Genomic DNA, 21905 nt, shown 5'->3' with positions numbered 1-21905 from the left:
CTTCTCTTCCTCTCCTCTCCTTCCCTCTTCCTTTCTTTTTCTATTGTTGTAGGTCCTTTCTTTTCTCCCTCCCTCCCTTCTCTACTTTCTTCCTTCCTCTCTCCTTTCCCTTCCCTTCCCTCTCCCCATCTCCCCTCTTCCTCTTCCCCTTCCTTCCCTCTCTCCTTCTCTCCTTCTCCCTTCCATCTTCCTCTCCTCACCTCTCTTCCTTTCCTTCTCTTCCTCTCCTCTCCTTCCCTCTTCCTTTCTTTTTCTATTGTTGTAGGTCCTTTCTTTTCTCCCTCCCTCCCTTCTCTACTTTCTTCCTTCCTCTCTCCTTTCCCTTCCCTTCCCTCTCCCCATCTCCCCTCTTCCTCTTCCCCTTCCTTCCCTCTCTCCTTCTCTCCTTCTCCCTTCGATTTTCCTCTCCTCACCTCTCTTCCTTTCCTTCTCTTCCTCTCCTCTCCTTCCCTCTTCCTTTCTTTTTCTATTGTTGTAGGTCCTTTCTTTTCTCCCTCCCTCCCTTCTCTACTTTCTTCCTTCCTCTCTCCTTTCCCTTCCCTTCCCTCTCCCCATCTTCTCTCTTCTTCCTCTTCCCCTTCCTACCCTCTCTCCTTCTCCCCTCCATCATCCTCTCCTCACCTCTCTCTTCCTTCCCTCCTCTTCCTCTCCTCTCCTCTTCCTTTCTTTTTCTATTGTTGTAGGTGTCTCTTCCAGCTCTTAATTTTTATTTTCTTGGGGTGGTATTTCCGCAGACCCAAACATAGTTAAATATCATTTCTTTTTTAATATAAATCTTTATTTTATACACATAAACACATCAACAGAAACAGACACATGACTTAAAACAACATAGGAACAATAAGTTCCATCGTATATCATACCGCAGTTCCGAATCGGTTTCTTTGCAGTTAGTGTTTTCCCTTCTATACATTTCTATCTTGCGTTCGTAATCTCCTTATTCGTTATCCATTTTTATGTACAATTCTTTATTTATTTAAACTTAGCTACTTATGACCAGATATTATTTACCTATATTGTGCTTTATATTCTTACTGTCATTTATTCTCTTACATACAATTATAGGTATACATTCACATAGTTATTCTTTTTCTTTGCCATTCTTATACTATTGTTATTCCATTTAAAAGGTTATAAGGTATAATTTGGAATGTATTGTTTACCATCCTTCACACCTGCTATGACACCACCTTATTTTCTCTTTCTTTTCTTTTCTCCCCCCCTTCCTTCTCTACTTCCTTCCTTCCTCCTCTCCTTCCTCTTCTTCCTTCCCTTACTTCTCCAGCTGGCTTTCATGCTTAAGACAGCACTAGAATTCACACCTTCCTGGTGATTGGGCCAAAGTCACCTAGCTGGCTTTCATGCCTAAGGCTGGACTAGAACTCTCAGTCTCCTGGTGATTGGCCCAAAATCGTCCAGCCGGCTTTCATGGCTAAGGCGGGACTAGAACTCCCAGTCTCCTGGTGATTGGCCCAAAGTCACCCAGCCGGCTTTCATGCCTAAGGCGGGACTAGAACTCCCAGCCTCCTGGTGATTGGCCCAAAGTCACCCAGCCGGCTTTCATGCCTAAGGCGGGACTAGAACTCACAGTCTCCTGGTGATTGGCCCAAAATCGTCCAGCCGGCTTTCATGCCTAAGGCGGGACTAGAACTCCCAGCCTCCTGGTGATTGGCCCAAAATCGTCCAGCCGGCTTTCATGGCTAAGGCGGGACTAGAACTCCCAGCCTCCTGGTGATTGGCCCAAAATCGTCCAGCCGGCTTTCATGGCTAAGGCGGGACTAGAACTCCCAGCCTCCTGGTGATTGACCCAAAGTCACCCAGCTGGCTTTCATGCCTAAGGCAGGACTAGAACTCACAGTCTCCTAGTGATTGGTTCAAAGTCACCTGGCCACTTTTCAGGCGTAAGGTGGGACTAGAACTCACCATCTCCCACTTTCTGGCCTATTGCTTTAATCACTAGGCCAAACCGTCTTTCTTATGGGCATGGTTTTTCCCACCATATTGATATTTTTTGGGGGACTCCCGGCCTGCCTTGAGGGACCCCGACTGCTTTTTAGGCAGCCATTTGTCCTAATAATCACTAACTTAAATAATTATTTTAGAAAGCTGAAGGAGTTTGCTGAAGAATTTAGCCCCATGAATTTAATTGTTGACACATTTTCCATTCCAGTGGCAATTCTGTGCAATCCTCTGAAATCACTTCTCTGGCTCTGTTGTTCCACATCTGGGGAATTTCTGAGTAATGGTTCCCCCTTTTTTCTTAGAATTGCGGAACTTTAACCGTTGATCCCAGGCAATTGTTATCGATTTTCCTAATTGCGGTCCACGTTTTTTTATTTTATTTTCTTGCCACATTTGCCCAAAGCGGTTTGCAAGGGGGGGCGCTTAAAAACGGGACCTTATCGGGGATAAAACCGATGACTCAAGCAAACTTCGAACACATGGCTCATTTAGAAGAAAGGCCCAAAAAAGGCAAAATCTCTTTCTCTGCATTTTGCAAGCTGCTGTTTGCAGAAAGTCTCATCCCTAGGAAATAACCCCTGACGTGTGGATGGGGGTTCAGGTAACGGAGGGAGCAATGGAAGCAGGAAAAGGGGGAGGGGGAGGGAGATAGATGTGGTCTTCTGCAGGGTCTCCCAGACTGGTGTGTGTGTGTGTGTGTGTCTGTGTGTGTGTGTGTCTGTGTGTGTGTCATTCCTACAAAATTTCCTCTCCCAAATGCAGAAATTGTGCCCGATTCTTTTGTGCATCTCCTGAACCTGGGAAGTTAGTAAGTAATAACAGAGCAACAGAATAGGAAGGGACCTTGGAGGTCTTCTAGTCCAACCCCTGCTTGAAAAGGAGACCCTATACTCTTCCAGACAAGTGAGTGTCCAGACGTTTCTTCAAAAACCTCCACCGATGGAGTTCCCACAAAGATTTCTGAGAAATTAGGCAGGAAGTGGCAGGATGTGATTGGTGAAGAGCATAAGGGGTGCAGTTTCACCCCAAAGCAGTGGGACTTATTTTAAAGCATCTGTGCATGGCCGGGGAGAGGGGGGGGGGCAGGCAGAAGCAGGCCATATTCTGCCCCCCCCCCTCCAACAGGCAGCAGTAACCACTGAAAAAAGCTTTTATGTTTGACTAGTATTGAGGTTCCTGGTCCTCAGTGTTTTTCATGCAGGATGGAAGGAGGAAGAGGAAGGGAAATGAGGATGTTTGGGGGGGTCTGAAAAAGGGGTGGGGGGGTATCCTTCAGCCAGGGCTCCTTATGCCTTTGATAATCCTGGTTTTTTTATAGCTTCAATCACAAGGAGTGAAAATCAATTTTCCTGCCAAAAAGCTTTAATGGAAACCTTACGTCATTCAGTGCCTATAACACAGAGAGGCCCAGACGGAAAGAATTCGAACCTTTTGCCTCCTGAACTGGGGGGGGGGGGACTATGTCCCTGTTCGGCATGGCCCCCCCAACAAGTGTGGCCCTTGCCTGCTCACCCTCCCCTCAAAGTTAAATGCAACACAACTCGCTCTCAAGTGCCACCTTCCAGTTCCAAGATGAATTCCAAATCCTTTTCTTTCTTTCTTTCTTTCTTTCTTTCTTCCTTCCTTCCTTCCTTCCTTCCTTCCTTCCTTCCTTCCTTCCTTCCCTCCCTCCCTCCCTCCCTCCCTCTGTCTGTTTTCTTTCTCTTTCTCATCCCTCTCTCTCTCTAATATCTTTCCTTCCTTCCCTCCTTCTCTCCCTCCCTCTTTCTTTCATCTTTCTCTTTCTCATCCCCCTCACCCTCTAATATCTTTCCTTCCTTCCCTCCTTCTCTCCCTCCCTCTTTCTTTCATCTTTCTCTTTCTCATCCCTCCCCCTAATTTCCTTCCTTCCCTCCTTTTCTCCCTCCCTCTTTCTTTCATCTTTCTCTTTCTCATCCCTCTCTCCCCCTAATTTCCTTCCTTCCTCTTCTTATCCATCAACCCTCTTATCACCTTTGACCCCCAGGGAAATGCATGCCAATAAAACAGAAAGGTTAAAATACACAGGTGGTTAGAAAGGATGATAGGAAAACGTAGGTTTTAAACCTGAACTGTTTTTATTAGGCATAATACCGGAAAAACATGATAAGCAAAGTAGATATTTAACACTGCACGTCTTAACAGCAGCGAGGACTGTATTCGCACAATATTGGAAAAATGAAGAAACAAGACAAAGAGATAATTATGAAGATACATGATTGTGCAGAAATGGATAGACTTACATTAAAGATTAAGCAAAAAGAAAACACAGAGTGTTATCAAACCTGGACTTTATTTTACCAGTGGTTGGAAAAAAAGGCTTGGAGATTAAGAATGTGATCTGTATTGTTACACAAATTAAATATCCAGGCAACATGATATTTATTAAGCACTAACAAATGTATTGGGACACGGTAGCTCAGTGGCCAAGACGCTGAGCTTGTTGATCGGAAAGGTCACCAGTTTGGCGGTTCGAATCCCTAGCGCCACACAACGGAGTGAGCCCCCGTGACTTGTCCCAGCTTCTGCCAATCTAGCAGTTCGAAAGCACGTATAAAATGCAAGTAGAAAAATAGGAGCCACCTTTGGTGGGAAGGGAAGAGCGTTCCGTGCGCCTTTGGCGTTGAGTCATGCCAGCCACATGACCACGGAGATGCCTTTGGACAGCGCTGGCTCTTCGGCTTTGAAACGCCTCCTAGAGTCAGGAACGACTAGCACAGATGTGCAAGGGGAACCTTGACTTTAACAAATGTAAACAATAGAAAATTAACAAAATTTATTTTTAAAAAACCCAGAAACGTTAAGCCCTGACTATGTTTGAGTCAGGAAATATTTGAATTCTTCTAAAACAGTTTTTTTTTTAAAATAAAAAACACCCTGATTTAAAAAGGCCCCATGTGCAGCTCTGGGAGTGATAGGAGTTGCAGTCCATCCCATCCGGAAGGAAGACCCCCCCAGATTAGCCGAGGCTGGGCTAAACTTCATTGTGGCGCAGGAAAATAGCCGGAAGGAAGGCAGGAAGGAAGGAAGGAGTCATCGATGAGCAGAAGGAGAGGGGAAAGAGATAAGGGGAGGGGGGACAGATAAGATGCAGAAGGGGAAACAGATGGAGAGGGCAGCTACGGATATGGATCGGTTGGCCAGTTGTACCAGGTGACCTGGAAAAGCTTGGTAGAAAAACTTTGTAGAAGTCCCTTCCTAAGCCGAACACGAGAGCATCTCTGCAATTAAAGCAGTGCTTCTCAACCTTGGTGACTTTAAGTCCTGTGGACTTCAATTCCCAGAATCCCCCAGCCAGCTGTGCACACAACCTTTGCTGCAAAAGGAGAGTGGATGATAGGTTCTAGGTTCTAGGGCGGTTGAGATACAGAGTAGGCGAAGAAGACAGCCAAGGGAAATCATTGAACATGATAGCAATAGCTCTTGGACTTATATACCGCTTCATAGTGCTTTCCGGCCCTCTCTAAGCAGTTTACAGAGTCAGCCTCTGGCCCCCAACAATCTGGGTCCTCATTTGACCCACCTCGGAAGGACGGAAGGCTGAGTCAACCTCGAGCCGGTGAGAATCGAACTGCTGGCAGCAGGCAGAGTCAGCCTGCAATACTGCATTCTAACCACTGCGCCACCACGGAAACTGAATCTTTCTGACAGATTTGGTATTCAGTGCATCTTTTGTGCATTCTGGTTTGCTGGCCTAGACGGGGGTCCCCGGGCCCCCACTTTTGAGAAGGGGATGGGGCCCTTTATGGAAATTTGCCTGATCAGTTAAGGAAGGACTACAAACCTGGCCCTAGACGCAGCTTCAGAGGATAATCCAGGACTGGAAGGGACCTAGAGGTCATCTAGTCCAGCCCTGCTCCAGCAGGACATCGTTAAAGTGAGTTTCTGTCTTTTAACCCCCCCCCCTCAGTTACATGACTACATAGTCACATGACCCCACCAAGCCACGCCCACAGAACCGGTAGTAAAACAATTTAGATAGATGCTCGTACGGCGATTTTTGTCAAATTTTGACCAATGTGAAACTGGTACTGATCTTCTTGGTCGCAGGAAACGTCTCTGGCCATGGGACCAAGTGGTGGTGTTGATGCCAGGCTAACCAGGCAGATTAGTCCTCTAGTCCTCATGAAGTTGGAGGGGTGGGGGGGAAGGGGAGGCAGGTTGCGTTCACGATTGGTAACCTCAGGAGAAACTGGGATTCCCAGGGCAGAGGAAGGAGGCCGCGTGGCCTGGGTTTGGATGTTGACCGAGTCTTTGTGCAACTCTAGAGTTGACTCGCTTCCTCTCTCTCCTTTGTTCCACAGTGGACATCCGGGAAATCAAAGAGATCCGAGCCGGGAAGAATTCCAGGGATTTCGAACGTTACCCGGAGGAAGCTCGGAGGTTGGACTCCACCTTGTGTTTCGTCATCCTCTACGGAACGGATTTCCGGCTGAAGACGCTGAGTCTTGCTGGTCAGTGGAGGGTAATGGAGCAAATGCTTTTTGAGTGTGGGGGAGACGGACGGACAGATACACACACAGTCAGAGGGGCCAGGGCTGAATCCCCTGACCCCACAGAATAACACACACACACACACACACCAGCTTTGAAGGCCTCTCCACAAATCCCCAATTGCTAACACGGTTGTTGTGCTGTAACTTTTGATGCGACTGAACGGGAGAGAGTTTGAAAGCAGAGCAACAAGGGGTGTTCGGAGTCATTGTTCTTAGTTTTAGCCAGAGGTAGGAAGGCTGGGCCTAAAACAGGTGACCTTGGCAAGGGAGGTAATCCTCGGCCACTGCACAACTGGCTGCAAGCAGAGGATTGCCTGTATTAAATTTAAGTGCAGAATTAAATGTAATAAACAGTAAATATTTAAATGAGGTGATCTCTGAGCTTGGTTGTTTTCTTGCGGACGTTTCATGAGCCAACTAGGTTACAGCATCAGCATAAGCTCAGAGAGCACCAAGGCGCCCACTGTCGTCCTTCTCCTCCTCCTTTCCACAAACCCTACCCTCTTCTTCTACTGATGATGTTACCTAGTTGGGTCATAAAACGTCTGCAAGAAAACAACCAAGCTCAGAGAGCACAGAGGACCTCACGGCGACGTCCTCCTCCTGCTCCTCCTCCTCCTCTTCCTCCTCCTCCTCCTCCTCCTCCACCACCACCACCTTCTCTTCCTCCTCCTCCTCCTCTTCCTCCTCCTCCTCCTCCTCCTCTTCCTCCTCCTCCTCTTCCTCCTCTTCCTCCTCCTCCTCCACCTCCTCCTCTTCCCCCTCCCCCTTCTCCTCCACCACCACCATCACCACCATTTTCCCTCCTCCTCCTTCCTCCTCCTTCTCCTTTCCACAAACCCTACTCCCTTCTAGCACTGGTGATGTGATGTTCCCTAGTTGGGTCATGAAACATCTGGAAGAAAACCACCAAGTTCAGAGAGCACCAAAGACCTCACAGACGTTGTCCTCCTCCTTCTCCTCCTCTTCCTCCTCCTCCTCCTCCTCCTCCTCCTCCACCACCACCATCACCACCATTTTCTCTCCTCCTCCCCCTCCTCCTCCTCCTCCTCCTCCTCTTCTCCACACTTCCCATTCCCTCAGAGAGCACAAGGGGCCCCTGATGTAAGTCCAGAGCTACAAATATTCTCCTTTATAAACCCTTAAATGTAGTCAAAATGATGATAATGAAGATGTCCGGGATAACGATACTTCCCAGGACATGGTGAGGGGAGCCTTGTATACAAATTCTAAGCTCAATTATGCAAAAGTACCATCTTCATCTCCCAAGGGGGCTTTGCTATTTGCTATTTTTCAAAAGGCAGCTGGACTTTCTCTGTTTTCCCTTGAAGACGTTTCTCTTCTCATCCGAGAAGCTTCTTCGGTTCTGACTGAGTGGTGGAGAATGGAACCGAAGAAGCTTCTCGGATGAGAAGCAAAACTTCTTCAAGGGAAAACAGAGAAAGTCCAGTTGGCTTTTGGAAAAGACAGTCGTGAACTTGGGGATGTCCAAAGACATTTTACCCATCGATGTCCAAATGAAGACGATGCTTAGAACATTTCCCCCCCCCAGCCTGGTGTTTCCTGATAGCAGATCTGGGGAATTATCGCCACATGTCTGGAACGCATTAATTGGGGACGTCTGGCTGGATGTAATTCTGGAGTCGCTTGCAACCTTCCCTGATCTAATGGCTGTTTTTAGCGGCGTAAACTTAGCCTCCCTTTGATTACATCCTGCTCAAAGGAGCAGAGATTACACATTGCCTCCCCTACTAATAGCTTGCTATCACGTTTCTTAAATTACACCCACATTGGTTGTGGTTTCCCTGCGTTGGCAGAAAAGAGAGCGAGCCCTCTTTAGATGTCTCGACGTGGAGGTCCTTCACTTACGGCCACCATTGCAAGCAGCATCTCCATTGGAGGAGGTTCAGGGAATCGTGTTGACCTGTTTTTGAAGGCATTCGCTGGCTGGGGAATTCTGGGAGTTGAAGTCCAGACATCTTCAAGTTGACAAGGTTGAGAAAAACTGATCTAGAGTTTTGTGACTCCTAAAACACTCTAACATAATTTATCAGGGTGTAAAATTTTACAGCTTAGAGTCCTTTCAGCCTTGCCATCTCCCTACAATAAATTCCCCAGGATTTTAACGGCGATGAGTTGGCCCTAATAGTCCGCATTTTTATTTGCTTTGAAACCCTTATCTGCATTTTTTTCCCCATGGGTTCTGCAGAAGGAAGCATTCACGGACTTCCTTCAAGCCGGGTGACTAAATACATTGAATTTTAAAGAGTAGCGGTCAAATTCCTTAGCGGGTCAATCATTTGTGGGATTTTTGAGAAAGAAATTTTTCTGCAGGGGAAAAAAACACGAACAGGCCAAAACCACTAAATCTTAAAACGAACTGAATGTTTTTGGCAAGCAAGAAAAAAAATATGAGCTGATGAATTTTTCACAGGGTGAAAAATAACCCCAAATAAATCTGAGTTTCGTAAGGAGTTAAATCCATGTTTCTCAACTTCTGCCACTTTAAGATGGGTGGACTTCAACTCCCAGAATTCCCCAGCCAACTGGCTAGGGAATTCTGGGAGTTGAAGTCCACCCATCTTAAAGTGGCAGAGTTTGGCTGCAAGTCCTCTTCCACAATTGAGATAAAGTCCTAGAGAGGCCTTATGGAAGGAGAGCGTTTCTAGGTGACCCAGGGAATTCTGGGAGTTGAAGTCTATACATCTTAAAGTGGGTGACGTTGACTCTAATTCTCTTCCACAATTGAGATAAAGTCCTAGGGAGGCCTTATGGAAGGAGAGCGTTTCTAGGTGACCCAGGGAATTCTGGGAGTTGAAGTCTATACATCTTAAAGTGGGTGACGTTGACTCTAATTCTCTTCCACAATTGAGATAAAGTCCTAGGGAGGCCTTATGGAAGGAGAGCGTTTCTAGGTGACCCAGGGAATTCTGGGAGTTGAAGTCTATACATCTTAAAGTGGGTGACGTTGACTCTAATTCTCTTCCACAATTGAGATAAAGTCCTAGAGAGGCCTTATGGAAGGGGAGCGTTTCTAGGTGACCCAGGGAATTCTGGGAGTTGAAGTCTATACATCTTAAAGTGGGTGACGTTGACTCTAATTCTCTTCCACAATTGAGATAAAGTCCTAGGGAGGCCTTATGGAAGGAGAGCGTTTCTAGGTGACTCAGGAATTCTGGGAGTTGAAGTCTATACATCTTAAAGTGGATGACATTGACTCTTAATTCTCTTCCACAATTGAGATAAAGTCCTAGAGAGGCCTTATGGAAGGAGAGCATTTCTAGGTGACTCTGGAATTCTGGGAGTTGAAGTCTATAAATCTTAAAGTGGGTGACGTTGACTCTAATTCTCTTCCACAATTGAGATAAAGTCCTAGAGAGGCCTTATGGAAGGAGAGCATTTCTAGGTGACTCTGGAATTCTGGGAGTTGAAGTCTATATACATCTTAAAGTGGATGACGTTGACTCTTAATTCTCTTCCACAATTGAGATAAAGTCCTAGAGAGGTCTTATGGAAGGAGAGCATTTCTAGCTGACTCTGGAATTCTGGGAGTTGAAGTCCACAGGTCTTAAAGGGGCCATAGTTGTCCAGCCTTACTTGTTGATAGATATGTTATTTGGGAATGACGTTGAACACCAGAAAATGCTACTCCAAGCTTCCTAACCAGAGTCCCTCTAGCATGTCCTCAGCTTACAACGCCCAGAGGTTCTTGTCATCCCAATCTTTGAAGGCACCACACGAAGACCTCATCTCCTTGGTAGACATCCAAGCCAAGAGAAGATTCCAACTTCTGAACATCTGAGAAGGCCTCTTGATTCCAGAGGTCTCTCTACAAAGTGGTCGATGATGTATTTGTGGAAGAGCTTAAATTGGGAATAAGCCTCCCTTATTCCTGGACAAATCATTGACTTATGGGGCATGGAGGAACCAACAGAACAGATGCCTTTTCAGGAGAAGGAGGAGATAGACATCCTTCTTGGTCAACCAAGATCAGAACTAGCTAGTCTTTTACAGAGACCTTATTTGGATTTAATTTAAGTACAGATGTCCTTGTCTTACAGCAGTTCGTTTAATGACCGTTAGAAATGATAACAGCACTGAAAATAGTGATTTATGAATGATTTTTTCCCACGCTTATGACCTTGGTCAAAATTCAGAAGCTTGGCAACTGACTCATATTTATGACGGTCGCCATGTCGCATGATCCGCTTTTGCGACTTTCTGACGAGCAAAGTCCACGGGGAAGCTGGATTCACTTAACAACCCTGCTACTGACTTAACAACTGCAGCGATTCACTTAACAACGGTGGCAAGGAAGGTCGCAGAATGGGGCAAAATTCACTTAACTTGATATTCCTAAAATATCGGAAGAAATAAGCAGGATTAAAATACGTTTGGATTACAGGTCCTTGACTTATGACTTATTTCGTTTAGCCAGAGAAAGTTTGGGCTCCACCGTCGTCATAAGTCAAGGACCTGTAATCCAAACGTATTTTAATCCTGCTTTTTTCTTCCGATATTTTAGGAAAGGAGATTTCACTGGCCTGTTTGCTGGCTATTTTTTTAATCAGCCGGTTTAATCTCACACTTGAGACTCGGCGTTCTTCGTCTGGTTTGCTTTTCAGCTCTTGAATCTGTTCTTGGCAAAGGCCCTCGGTGGCTTTTAGCCAACACAAATAAACTTCCCGTGACTAACACAACAGGGAGAAGGGGTGTGTGGTGTACCTGAGTGCAGTTTCAAGGCATTGTTTTTAAGTCAGAATCCGCCTCCTTTCCGGTTTTCCCTCTATGAGTCGGTTCTCCTTGCAGGGGATCAAATGCTCCAATGCCTCCGGAAACAAACATTTGGATCTCTAATGCTGCATCATTGGAAAAAAATGAATATACGGATTTGTTTATTTAGAGCAGTGTTTCTCAACCTTGGCCACTTGAAGATGTCTGGACTTCAACTCCCAGAATTCCCCAGCCAGCATTCGCTGGCTGGGGAATTCTGGGAATTGAAGTCCAGACATCTTCAAGTGGCCAAGGTTGAGAAACACTGATTTAGAGAAAGTGTAAGAATTGTCATTCGGGGCATCACAACATAAGACATACGGGCAGAAATTGGGACCGGAATTCCTGAGGCCAAGCAAGCCTCACTGTTCAGTGAGTTAAGGCCAATCATGTGGCCTTTTCTCCATGGTCGTTAAACGGATCATCATGGTTAAGTGAATCACGAGGTTGTTAAATGAATCCATTCTTCCCCCCATTGACTCTGCTCATTGGGCACTGGCTGGGAAGGTCACAAGTGGAGGTCTCGTGAGCCCCACCCTCCTGCAGTTGTCGTAAATACAGGCCAGCTGCCAAGAGCCAAGGTGGCGCAGTGGGTAGAGTGCAGCACTGCAGGCCACTTCAGCTGACTGTTATCTGCAGCTCGGCTGTTCAAATCTCACCGGCTAAAGGTTGACTCAGCCTTCCATCCTTCCGAGGTGGGATTTGAACTGCCAAATTGCAGGCAGCCGGCAGTCATTAGAAGTAGCCTGCAGTACTGCACTCATACCACTGTGCCACCGCGGCTGAGATAGCCCTTCCTTTCAGCCAGGATCTCCAGGATAAGTCCATCTATTGATTCTCCTTCCATCTCTTTTTGTTATCTTGTCTTCTTCAGCTTTTTGCGAGGATGACGTGACCCTCTGGGTGGCTGGGCTGAACTGGCTGGTGACCGATACGCAGCGATCACCAACTCCTCTCCAAACTGAAAGGTATGGGCCAGCGGGAGAAAATATGGGCAGGGCACAAAGAGTCACCGAATTTAAAGCAAACGATCCCACTTTACCCAGTCGAGTGCTTTCTTGGAACGGGCTCACGACAGATGGATTAAAAGTCTCCAGCCTGTCTTTTGTATTCTTGCCCTATCTTAGTGGTGTGTGTATGTCCCAAGACCTAAGAACAGTCTTTAAAAAAAAAAAAACATTTTCAAACATACAAAATACACAGAAACAAAACTTAGACATAAGCTACATTTTACTGTGGCACGACAAAACCGCGCTCGATTAAGCCACGCCCAATTAAACCGCGTAGCTGATGTCATCAACAGGGCGACAACAGCCAGCGCGGAGAAAGAAGCGCACTTTAAATAGCGCTTTGAAAGCAAGCCGATTCAACTTAAGGTAAGGGTTAGGTTTAGGGTTAGGTTAAGGTTTAGGGTTAGGTTAAGGGTTAGGTTTAGGGTTAGGTTAAGGGTTAGGTTTAGGGTTAGGGTTAGGTTAAGGGTTAGGGTTAGGTTTAGGTTTAGGGTTAGGATTAGGTTTAGGTTTAGGGTTAGGTTAAGGGTTAGGGTTAGGGTTAGGTTAAGGGTTAGGATTAGGATTAGCTTTAGGGTTAGGTTAAGGGTTAGGGTTAGGTTTAGGGTTAGGATTAGGTTTAGGTTTAGGGTTAGGTTAAGGGTTAGGGTTAGGTTAAGGGTTAGGGTTAGGTTAAGGGTTAGGGTTAGGATTAGGTTTAGGGTTAGATTAAGGGTTAGGATTAGGTTTAGGTTTAGGGTTAGGTTAAGGGTTAGGTTTAGGGTTAGGATTAGGTTTAGGTTTAGGATTAGGTTAAGGGTTAGGGTTAGGGTTAGGTTAAGGGTTAGGGTTAGGATTAGGGTTAGGGTTAGATTAAGGGTTAGGATTAGGTTTAGGTTTAGGGTTAGGTTAAGGGTTAGGTTTAGGGTTAGGATTAGGTTTAGGTTTAGGGTTAGGTTAAGGGTTAGGGTTAGGGTTAGGTTAAGGGTTAGGGTTAGGGTTAGGTTAAGGGTTAGGGTTAGATTAAGGGTTAGGATTAGGTTTAGGGTTAGGTTAAGGGTTAGGGTTAGGGTTAGGTTAAGGGTTAGGGTTAGGGTTAGGATTAGGTTTAGGGGGGTTAGGTTTAGGTTTAAGGGTTAATTTTAGGTTTAGCGTTTACAACGTGCTTCTGTCTCCATGCTGTTGTCGCCCTGTTGATGACGTCAGCTACGCGGTTTCGTCGAGCGCCCTTTAGTCGAACGCGATTTTGTGGTGGAACCCCATTTTACACAATACATTGGATCTTCAACTTCCTAAAATCAGTCGATGTTCCTCCTCAAAGTTTTCCAGAGAGGGAAAAGGCTCAATCCTTCAATCAGAATAGAGCTGGAAGGGACGTGGAGGTCTTTTAGTCGAAAGAAGAAGAGGTCCAGCTCTTCTCCAAAGCACCTGAGGGTAGAACAAGAAGCATCGGATGGAAACTAATCAAGGAGAGAAGCAACTTGGAACTAAGGAGTAATTTCCTGCCAGTGAGGACAACGGAACAAAAAGTTGCAGGGGCTCCAACACAGGAAGTTTTTAAGAAGAGACTGGATAGCCATTTGCCTGAAAATGCTTGAGCAGGGGGGGGGGGTGGACTAGAAGACCTCCGAGGCCCCTTCCCACTCTGACATCCCGTTGTTCTGCCTATGTAGCCCTTCCTAAAACTTACCTTTGTCTCCTTTCAGATGGTTGAGGAAGCAGTTCGACTCGATGGACAGATCCAGAGAAGGCAGGTGAGTAGGTGAGGACGGTTTTCTCTTGGAAGGCCACAGAACCTTCCGTGGAGGGAGTGGGGCGTCTTCTGTCCCGTTCCTTCTTCGTGCTCTTGAACGGGGCGTGTTTGGCCCGCAAGCAGCCATAGTGAAACGTCTCTAGCGGAAGCGTAACTGTTAGTCCCTTCAGCTGCAAGGATCTCCCCACCGCATTCGCTTGGGATCGGTCAGATGAAGCTTTGTGGATACTCGGGGAGGTCCAGCTCGTTGTGGTGGTGGGGTCTTTGGTGGTCTCTGAGTCTGGTGGTTTTCTTGCGGGCGTTTCATGACCTAATTAGGTAGCTTCGTCAGTGCTAGAAGGGAGAGGCGTTTGTGAGAGCAGGAGGAAGAGGAGGAGGAGGAGGAGGGAGAACAATGGGGTCCTTGGTGCTCTCTGAGCTTGGTGGTTTTCTTGCAGATGCTTCATGACCCAACTAGGGAATATGGTCAGTTATAGGAGTGGGGTTTGCAGGAGGAGGAGGAGGAGGAGGAGGAGGGGGGGGGAGAACAATGGGGTCCTTGGTGCACGCTGAGCTTGGTGGCTTTCTTGCAGATGCTTCATTACCCAACTAGGGATCATCATCAGTGCTAGAAGGGAGAGGGGTTTGTGGAGAGGAGGAGGAGGACTGTAGGGTCCTTGGTGCTCTCTGAGCTTGGTGGTTTTCTTGCAGACGTTACATGACCCAACTAGGTAGCATCATCAGTGTTAGAAGGGAGTGGGGTTGTGGAATGGAGCTGATGGAGGAGGAGGAGGAAGAGGAGGAAGAGGACAGTGGGGTCCTTGGTGTTCTCTGACCTTGGTGGTTTTCTTGCAGATGTTTCATGACCCAACTAGGGAACAGCATCAGTGCTAGAAGGGAGTGGGGTTTGTGGGGAGGAGGAGGAGGAGGAAGAGGAGAAGAGGAGGAAGAGGACTGTAGGATCCTTGGTGCTCTCTGAGCTTGGTGGTTTTCTTGCAGACGTTACATGACCCAACTAGGTAACCTCATCAGTGCTAGAAGAAGGGAGTGGGGTTTATTGCCAGGGTTCGTGAGGGTGTCACTTTCTTCTTAGCAGGTCCTTGATTAGGCTGTTGTTTACTGCTTTGATTGTTGATCTGGTGTTAAGTAGTAAACCTGCAACCTAATCAAGGAAATACCACCAACATTCGCACCTCTAGTGCAGTGGTTCCCAAACTTGGCAACTTTAAGACTTGTGGACTTCAACTCCCAGAATTGAATTCTGGGAGTTGAAGTCCACAAGTCTTAAAGTTGCCAAGTTTGGGAACCACTGCACTAGTGATAATGCCATTTATATATATATATATATATATATATATATATATATATATATATACATATACATATACATACACACACACACACACACACACACATATATATATATAAACAAAGAATGAATACACTCCTTTCTAGCACTGATGATGTTCCCTAGTTGGGTCATGAAACGTCTGCAAGAAAACCGCCACGTTCCGAGAGCACCAAAGACCCCAGAGTCCTCCTCCTCCTCCTCCTCCCATCCTCCTCTCCACAGTCTTCTTTCTCTTCCAGCACTGATGATGTTCCCTAGTCAGGTTATGAAATGTCTGCAAGAAAGCAGCCAGGATCCCAAATCACCAAAGATCCCACGGTTCGACTCTGAGCTAAGAATATTCTCTTCTATCATTTTTTTTTTTCAGTACAGGGACTCTAAATTTGGTCCCCCTCTTAACCCTTCTTTGAGTCTACAATTCCCGACTCAGGGATTCTGGGAGTTGAAGTCCACCAAAGTCTTAAAAGTTGCCAAGGTTAGACACCCCCCCCCCCCGCTCCAAATCAAAGTCTTCGGAAAGAAATAGGAAAAAGCCAAGACGTCAGGGAGGTGGGGGCATTGACTGGGTACCCCCCCCAGCCCCTGCTAAGGAGCCATAACCAGGATGTGGGGCAGGAAAGGGAGGAGGAAACGGGTGTGGAGATAGGAAGTGATGTGGAGCTGGATGAGGAGGAAGCGAAGGTCCAGAAAATGTTATTTTTTCAGCCAAGCGCAGAGCGCAGAATCGTACCTTCGAACCGAAGGGAATCTGTGCTTCCCTCCACCAAAACCAAAGTCACAAGGTCTGCTTTTCGTTTTCCGGAGGGTTAATGTTTAACTCCCTTTAATCTCGCTCACATTCTTTTAATCAATTGCTTATTTTAACCCCCTGGTCAAAAGGATTCATTCAAGGCACACAAATAATAATAATAATTCAGAATTCACTCCCTGGGATCTTCTCCAGCGAAGCATCTCTTTGTCTCCCGGTGTTCCTCTTACCCAGGGGAATTATTCTATGAAAGAATTTGATGATTCTATTAAAGGGATAATCTCAGGGTTGCCGAGAACGGCCTCCCTCCCAAGTTCGAGTCCACCCTGGCCTGGCATCAGGAATGTCAAGTTAGAAATGTTAGAAAGCAAAATCTCTAGGTATGGATGCCACGACTCGGGAGGTTGACCCCAATCCAACTGTCATCTGGCCTTTAGGCTTGTTATGCAACTGATGAGATTCTGATAGAAGAGAATATTTGTAACTTGAACTGTGGGGGGGAATCTTTGGTGCTCTCTGAGCTTGGTGGTTTTCTTTCAGACGTTTTACGACCCAGCTAGGGAACAGCATCAGTGCTAGAAGGGAGTGGGGTTTGCTCACTGTTTATATACAAGTGACTTGCGCTGTCAGTGTTGGTGGGAATGTCCTATAGATACCAAACCAACACTGACAGGGCAAGCCGCTAGCATATAAAAAGAGAGCCACCCACACTCCCTTTTAACCCTGATGATGTTACCTAGTTGGATCATGAAATGTCTGCAAGGAAATCACCAGGCACAGAGAGCACGAAAGACCCCCTCCCCCCCGGTGAGAATGGCTACCTTGGTAATGAGAGCTCGGCAAGAAAGCAGGGAAATCACCTCTAAGGGGGATTAAGAAATATGATTAGATAGATGGATGGATGAATGGATGATGATAGATGACAGATAGATAGATAGATAGATAGATAGATAGATAGATAGATAGATAGATGATAGATAGATAGATAGATAGATAGATAGATGATGATGATAGATAGATAGATAGATAGATAGATAGATAGATAGATAGATAGATATGGCTGTAGATGGTAGATAGATAGATAGATAGATAGATAGATAGATAGATAGATAGATAGATAGATATGGAAATAGATTTATAGATAGATTTGCTGTCTGTCTGCCTATCTATCATTTATCTATGAGAGAGAGATATAATAGACACAGATATATATAGATATAGATAGGTAGATTAGATAGATGATAGATAGATAGATAGATAGATAGATAGATAGATAGATAATGATGGATAGATGATTTGGCTGCCTGGATGGATGGACAGACAGACAGATGTAGGTAGATTGATTGATTGATTGATTGATAGATAGATAGATAGATAGATAGATAGATAGATGATAGATTAATAATAGGTAGGTAGGTAATGATGACGGATAGATGATTTGGCTGGCTGGCTGGCTGGCTGGATAGACAGATAGGCAGATGTAGGTAGATGGTAGGTAGATGGTAAGTAGGTAGATTGATTGATAGTTGATAGATTGATTGATAGTTGATTGATTGATAGTTGATTGATTGATAGATGATAGACAGATAGGTAGGTAGGTAGGTAGGTAGGTAGGTAGGTAGGTAGGTAGGTAGATAGATAGATAGATAGATAGATAGATAGATAGATAGATAGATAGATAGATAGACTGATAGATAGATAGATAGATAGATAGATAGATAGACTGATAGATAGATAGATAGATAGATAGATAGATAGATAGATAGATAGATAGATAGATAGATAGATAGATAGATAGATAGATAGATAGATTCAGGGTCAATCAACAAACAGTGTGCTGGATATCCCTCCCTTTTATTGGGGGTGTGCGGGGGTGTGTGGGTGTCGTCCCACCCAATCCAGAGGGCGCAAGGTTGAAGAAGGGGCCTTCATGCCCCCCTCCCCCGCCATGAAACCTTCCCATCCAGGCACAGAGCGTGACTATGCCAACCGCCTCCTGGGCTGGAGTCCCGGGACAGATGTGTTTGCACAAACAAAGTTGTTATGCAGGAAGGAGCCTCACCTTCCTTGACCTGAGTTGCCTCGGCATGAAAAGTCTCAGGTAGGCATACCTGTGGCCCCGGCTGCTCCTCCCCCTTCCTGCCCCTCCCTCCCTCCCTCCCTCCCTCCCTGAAACGGATCCGGTTTTTTTCAAAGCGAAAACAGACTTCCTGCGTTCTTCCTGAGACACGCAGGGAGGGGATCTGGGAGGGCGTCTTGCAAACAACCCCCCCTACACACACACACACACATACACACACACACACACACACCTGGCAGGTCCCAGCTTGCAGTTTAGCTCTTGTTTTCCTTTTTGTCGTTTCAAACTTTTCATTTTTTTTCCAAAGATAAAATGCAAAATAAAGTAAAATGTAGAAGAAACCAACTAACCACCCTCAAACGCTAACAATATGTGTGTGTGTGTGTGTGTGTGTGTGTGTGTGTAACACAATACACACACCCATATATACATACATACATACATACATACACACATACACACACACACACATATATATATATATATATGTGTGTGTGTGTGTGTTTTTATTTGTGCTGATAAATAAATAAAGGGAGACTAGTATAGATCTATTTCAAGCTATTTAGCTCTCATCAGCTAGCCATACCCTTACTGGGATGATGAGAGCTAAATAGCTTGAAATAGATCTATACTAGTCTCCCTTTATTTATTTATCAGCACAAATAAAAAAACACAAATATAACAAAGGCAACAGTAAAAATATTGGGTTTCTGTCGTGATGGACTCTTGTGACGAGCCGAAGGACTGATGATGGAAGCAGTTAGCTTCCTCCCGTAATTGGGGCTTACCAGGGGTTGTAAAAATCTAATATATATATATGTGTGTGTGTGTGTGTGTGTTTATTTGTGCTGATAAATAAATAAAGGGAGACTAGTATAGATCTATTTCAAGCTATTTAGCTCTCATCAGCTAGCCATACCCTTACTGGGATTTGAACCTATATATAGTGTGTGTGTTTGTGTTGCAATTGTGCATATGTATGTATGTATGTATGTATGTATGTAGAGTTACAACCCCTGGTATGCCCAAATATGGGAGGAAGTTTACTGCTTCCATTCTCTGTCTATTGGCTCGTCACAAGAGACCATCCAGACAGAAACCCAATATGCAATACAGCACAGGTTCAAATCCCAGTAAGGGTATGGCTAGCTGATGAGAGCTAAATAGCTTGAAATAGATCTATACTAGTCTCCCTTTATTTATTTATCAGCACAAATACAACACATATATATATATATAATGGCATTTTTGTTGCAGAAGGAATTTTAAAATTGACTGAACTGGCAGAGAGGGAGAAATTGAGGGGACAGGTAGTCCTCGACTTAACGACCACAATGGAAGCCAAAATTTCCGTTTGCTAAACGAGGCCTTGCTTAAGTGAGTTTTGCCCCATTGTACGACCTTTCCTGCCGCGGTGGTTAAGTGAAGCCGTGCGCTTGTTAAGAGAGTCACACTGGTGGTTAAGAGAATCTGTCTTCCCCATTGACTTGGTTTGTCGGAAGGTCGCAAAAGGGGATCACGTAACCCCGGGACATTGCAACCGTCATAAATACGAGTCTGTCGCCAATCCTCTGAATTTTGATCAAGTGACCACGGAGATGGCTGCAACAGTCGTAAGTGTGAAAAACTTTCACAAGTCACTTTTACAATGGCATTGTAACTTTGGACGGTCGCTAAGCGAGGACTACCTAAAAGAAAGAAGAAGAGGCAAGGAACTAACCACCATCAAACACTAAGAATAAAAACACTTTTGTTGGAGAATGGATTTTAAAATTGACTGAAGTGGCAGAGATGGCAAAATTGAAAGTATTAACAGAACAACAGAAGTTGGAAGGGACCTTGGAGGTCTTCTAGTCCAACCCCCTGCTCAGGCAGGAGACCCTATACCATTCCAAACAAACATAGGTTTTTCCTATATATTCCTATTGATTAAAGACAGCGGACAAGATAAGTTTATCAGAGACTATAAGCTGTTGGTAGATTTTCTGTGTGCTAAATTCAATAACGGATAGTTAACAGAGAATTTTGAAGATTAGATTTTCTTGTGGGTTTATCTGTTGACTGCTTTTTTTATATAATGAACAGAATGCTGGTTTGATTTGATTGACAGACAAATAGATTTCCACATCAGGGATATATTTTTACGTAACGTAGTCTTTTTATTAAATAGAGATAGGAAAGTTTATAATTGTTGGAGGTTTGTTATGTAAGAGGAGGAGAATGCATCAATTATTTTTACAGAATTTGACAATTTATCATTACTATTGTTTTTACTGTTGACCATGTTATTAATATAGTTTATAGATGACAGGCTAAACAATATGGTTCAGTAGATTAACAATTTGAAATTCTTTGGGCCTGTTTTGCAAGGGGTGGGAAACCAACGTTGCTTATTATACTAATCAGCATTCAACCAGGGAAGATGTTAGTAGGTGTATATTACTTGATAGGGTTTTTCTCCCTTTTTTAAAGACACTTTTGTTAATGTCTTTTTTTAAATATTTTGGTGTTTTGCATTTGAATCTTCTTTGAATAAAGTAACACTTTCTGGGCGGGGGGGGGGGAATTATTTTTTTGCTAATTTTCAGCATTCAACCAGAGTGGACTTTTGATGTGTAATGCTGGTATGAATGACATATTGGTTAGTTTAGCACTTACCGTACTTACTATCTTTCCAAGTGCAAAACTTTACTCCTAGGTTGAAGCAACATTAGTGATCCGAAGCCCTTTTTGCAAGAGAAAGTGCCCAGTTTATAATCTGCAAAAACCAGTTTGAGGACTTACCCCCAAACTGGGAGGGTGGAGAAGCATGTAGCTCTGGATTTGGGAATGGGGGTGGGATGTCTCCTGCTGCCCCCTGCTGCCTGCAGCTGAGAATAACAGTTTGCTTTCCATAGGGGAAGATACTAGCATTAATATCTCTTATTTCAAAAGGTTTTGTCTTGTTTTCAACGGGCTGCAAGCCGATTAGCATTGCCCGTAAGCAAGACGGGCGGCATATAATTTCCATTAATAAATAAAAATATAAAAATGAAAGAACCGAAGAAGTGGGTCTTTATCCAAGGGTCAGGATAATAATATTTGCAACGTTCTCTAAAGAAGCAAATTCCAATCTTTCTCTGTGATTTGGGATCTGGGACAAATGTATAGTAGACCAATGGGTCCCCAATTTTGAAACTTTAAGCAGGGTGGACTTCAACTCCCAGAATTCTGTGGCTCCCGGAATTCTATGGTGGCTAGGGAATTCTGGGAATCAAAATCCACCTCCCTTTAAAAGTTGCAGAAATTGGGAAATGCTGACAGAGAACAATTGAAATAAAACCTGCAGATTCAGCCATGTGTGGTTGTTTCTAGATCCCCAAAAGTTTATTTACTTGGCAACTTTATGCTGGCTGGGGAATTCTGGGGACTGAAGCCCACCCCTCTTAAAGTTGCGGAAATGTTGGAAACGTGGACAGAGGAAAATTAAAATAAAATTCAGCAATGTGTGGTTTCCCTTTAGTCACCCCCCCCCCAAAAAAAAGTTTATTTTCTTGGGAACTATAAATTATGCTGGCTGGGGAATTCTGGGAATTGAAGTTCACCCTTTTAAAAGTTGCAGAGTTTGGGAGATACTGACAAAGAGAAAAATGTAATTAAAATAAAAGCCTGGAGATTCACTGTTGTGGTGTTTACCCTTTAGACCAGTGTTTCTCAACCTTGTCAACTTGAAGATGTCCGGACTTCAACTCCCAGAATTCCCCAGCCAGCGAATGC

At 44.8% G+C, this 21905-nt stretch overlaps 1 protein-coding gene across 1 annotated transcript in view; it reads left to right on the top strand.

Moving 5' to 3' along the window:
* The window catches only part of LOC116512072 (1-phosphatidylinositol 4,5-bisphosphate phosphodiesterase gamma-1-like), a 63443-nt gene that overhangs the window by 10150 nt on the left and 31388 nt on the right, over positions 1–21905 (top strand). Inside the window, exons 3-5 of the mRNA XM_032222347.1 lie at positions 6285–6434; positions 12124–12217; positions 13945–13992. Of these exons, the coding sequence (XP_032078238.1) occupies positions 6285–6434; positions 12124–12217; positions 13945–13992 (292 nt within the window). The remainder of the gene's footprint in view (positions 1–6284; positions 6435–12123; positions 12218–13944; positions 13993–21905) is intronic.

The sequence above is a fragment of the Thamnophis elegans genome, chromosome 8 (assembly GCF_009769535.1).
Source record: "Thamnophis elegans isolate rThaEle1 chromosome 8, rThaEle1.pri, whole genome shotgun sequence".
NCBI lineage: Eukaryota > Metazoa > Chordata > Lepidosauria > Squamata > Colubridae > Thamnophis > Thamnophis elegans.
This window is presented reverse-complemented; position numbering and strand designations above follow the sequence as displayed.